The sequence below is a fragment of the Equus caballus genome, chromosome 14 (genome assembly GCF_041296265.1).
Source record: "Equus caballus isolate H_3958 breed thoroughbred chromosome 14, TB-T2T, whole genome shotgun sequence".
Lineage (NCBI taxonomy): Eukaryota > Metazoa > Chordata > Mammalia > Perissodactyla > Equidae > Equus > Equus caballus.
Genome location: NC_091697.1, coordinates 17395973 through 17397452, shown reverse-complemented (window position 1 = coordinate 17397452; position 1480 = coordinate 17395973). Strand labels below are relative to the sequence as shown.

The 1480-nt window shown below is 41.1% G+C and overlaps 1 protein-coding gene across 1 annotated transcript; it reads right to left on the bottom strand.

Moving 5' to 3' along the window:
* Positions 1-290: 290 nt before the first annotated feature.
* Positions 291-1223, bottom strand: OR2AI1 (olfactory receptor family 2 subfamily AI member 1). Its single transcript, NM_001391253.1, has one exon. It carries the CDS (start codon positions 1221-1223, stop codon positions 291-293), a length of 933 nt encoding a protein of 310 aa, NP_001378182.1.
* Between the last annotated feature and the right edge of the window lie 257 nt (positions 1224-1480).

Here is a 1480-nt window from a genome sequence, read left to right as displayed (position 1 = left end):
CTCCCTCAGCACGGTCAGTATCCCTTAGAAAATGACAGGTCTAATAATCTCCTGGGGGAAATGGATAAATATTGTGAAATATCCAGATTACATATTTTGAAAGAATGCCTCTATTGTTTATAAGATTATAATCTCCACTGTTGATGATAATTTTAAATTTAACTTATATTTAATGCTTGCTTCATTTGTCTATTAGTTTGGGCTGAAATCTGTTAAGAAAACTATTCTTCCTTCCATTAGTCTATTGTCCAAGTAATTTTTATAATCCAAATCTCAGGAATTGTAATTTCTTAAACAGAGTCCTTCCAGACCACTTTTCTAATTGCCCTCTTTACATCTTTGTTCCTCAGCGTATAAATTAGTGGGTTCAGGGTAGGGGCAACAATGGTATAAACAAGGGCAAAGACCTTCCCCTGGTTCTGAGAGTAGTTACTCTTAGGCTGAAGGTACATGAACATGATGGTTCCATAGAACAGTGAGACCACAATCAGGTGGGATGCACAAGTCCCAAAGGCTTTCTGTCGTCCTTCAGCAGAGTGCATCCTCACCACAGCCCTGGCGATGCAGGCATAGGAGGTAAGGATGATGCAGACTGGAACAGTAAGAATGATCAGGCGAGCAATTAACATCTTCAACTCAGTTGGACCAGTATCTACACAGGAGAGCTTGATAATGACCAGCACCTCACAAAGGAAATGGTCCACATGGCGGTGGCCACATAGAGGCAAGACAACAGCCAGTGAAGACTGAAAGAGTGAGTTGACAAAACCTGAAAGCCAGGACATAGTTGCAAGAAGGTGGCAGATCTGTTGATGCATGATTGTAGCATAGCGGAGGGGCCAGCAGACAGCAACATAACGGTCAACAGCCATGACATCAAGAAGCACACACTCTGTGGAGCCAAGAGCCAAGGCCACAGAATACTGAACCACGCAGCCTATGTAGCTGATCTTCTTACTGCCTTTCCACATGTTTGCCAGCATCTCAGGGACAATGCAGGTAGTGAAACACATGTCCAGAAATGAGAGGTTTCGGAGAAAGAAGTACATTGGGGTGTGGAGCCGGCTATCCAGGAGGGAGACCAAGATTATGGCCACATTGCCTGTGAGTGTCATGGCGTAGAATCCAGAGACAAAGAGAGAAAGGATGAACTCAGCCTGGGGATATTCTGAGAAGCCGACTAAGGTGAAGTCGTCCCCTGAGCTGTCATTTATTTCCATCATCTGAAATATTTCAGTGCAGTAGAAATAGAATCAAGTGTTCTCTATACATTGCCAAAGCAAATAAACAAAACAGAAGTTAGTCACTTTTTATATAAAAGTATCATTTCATAAGTTTTCAAACAAATCCAAACTATTGGAACTCAAATTTCTTGATTTATAAAATTTTTTAAGAGTAAATCCAATGTCGCAAGAATGTGAAAATTTGTGGAAGTAGCTTAAAATTATATTAAGGCCTTTATTATGCTTCTCTTGGTTGC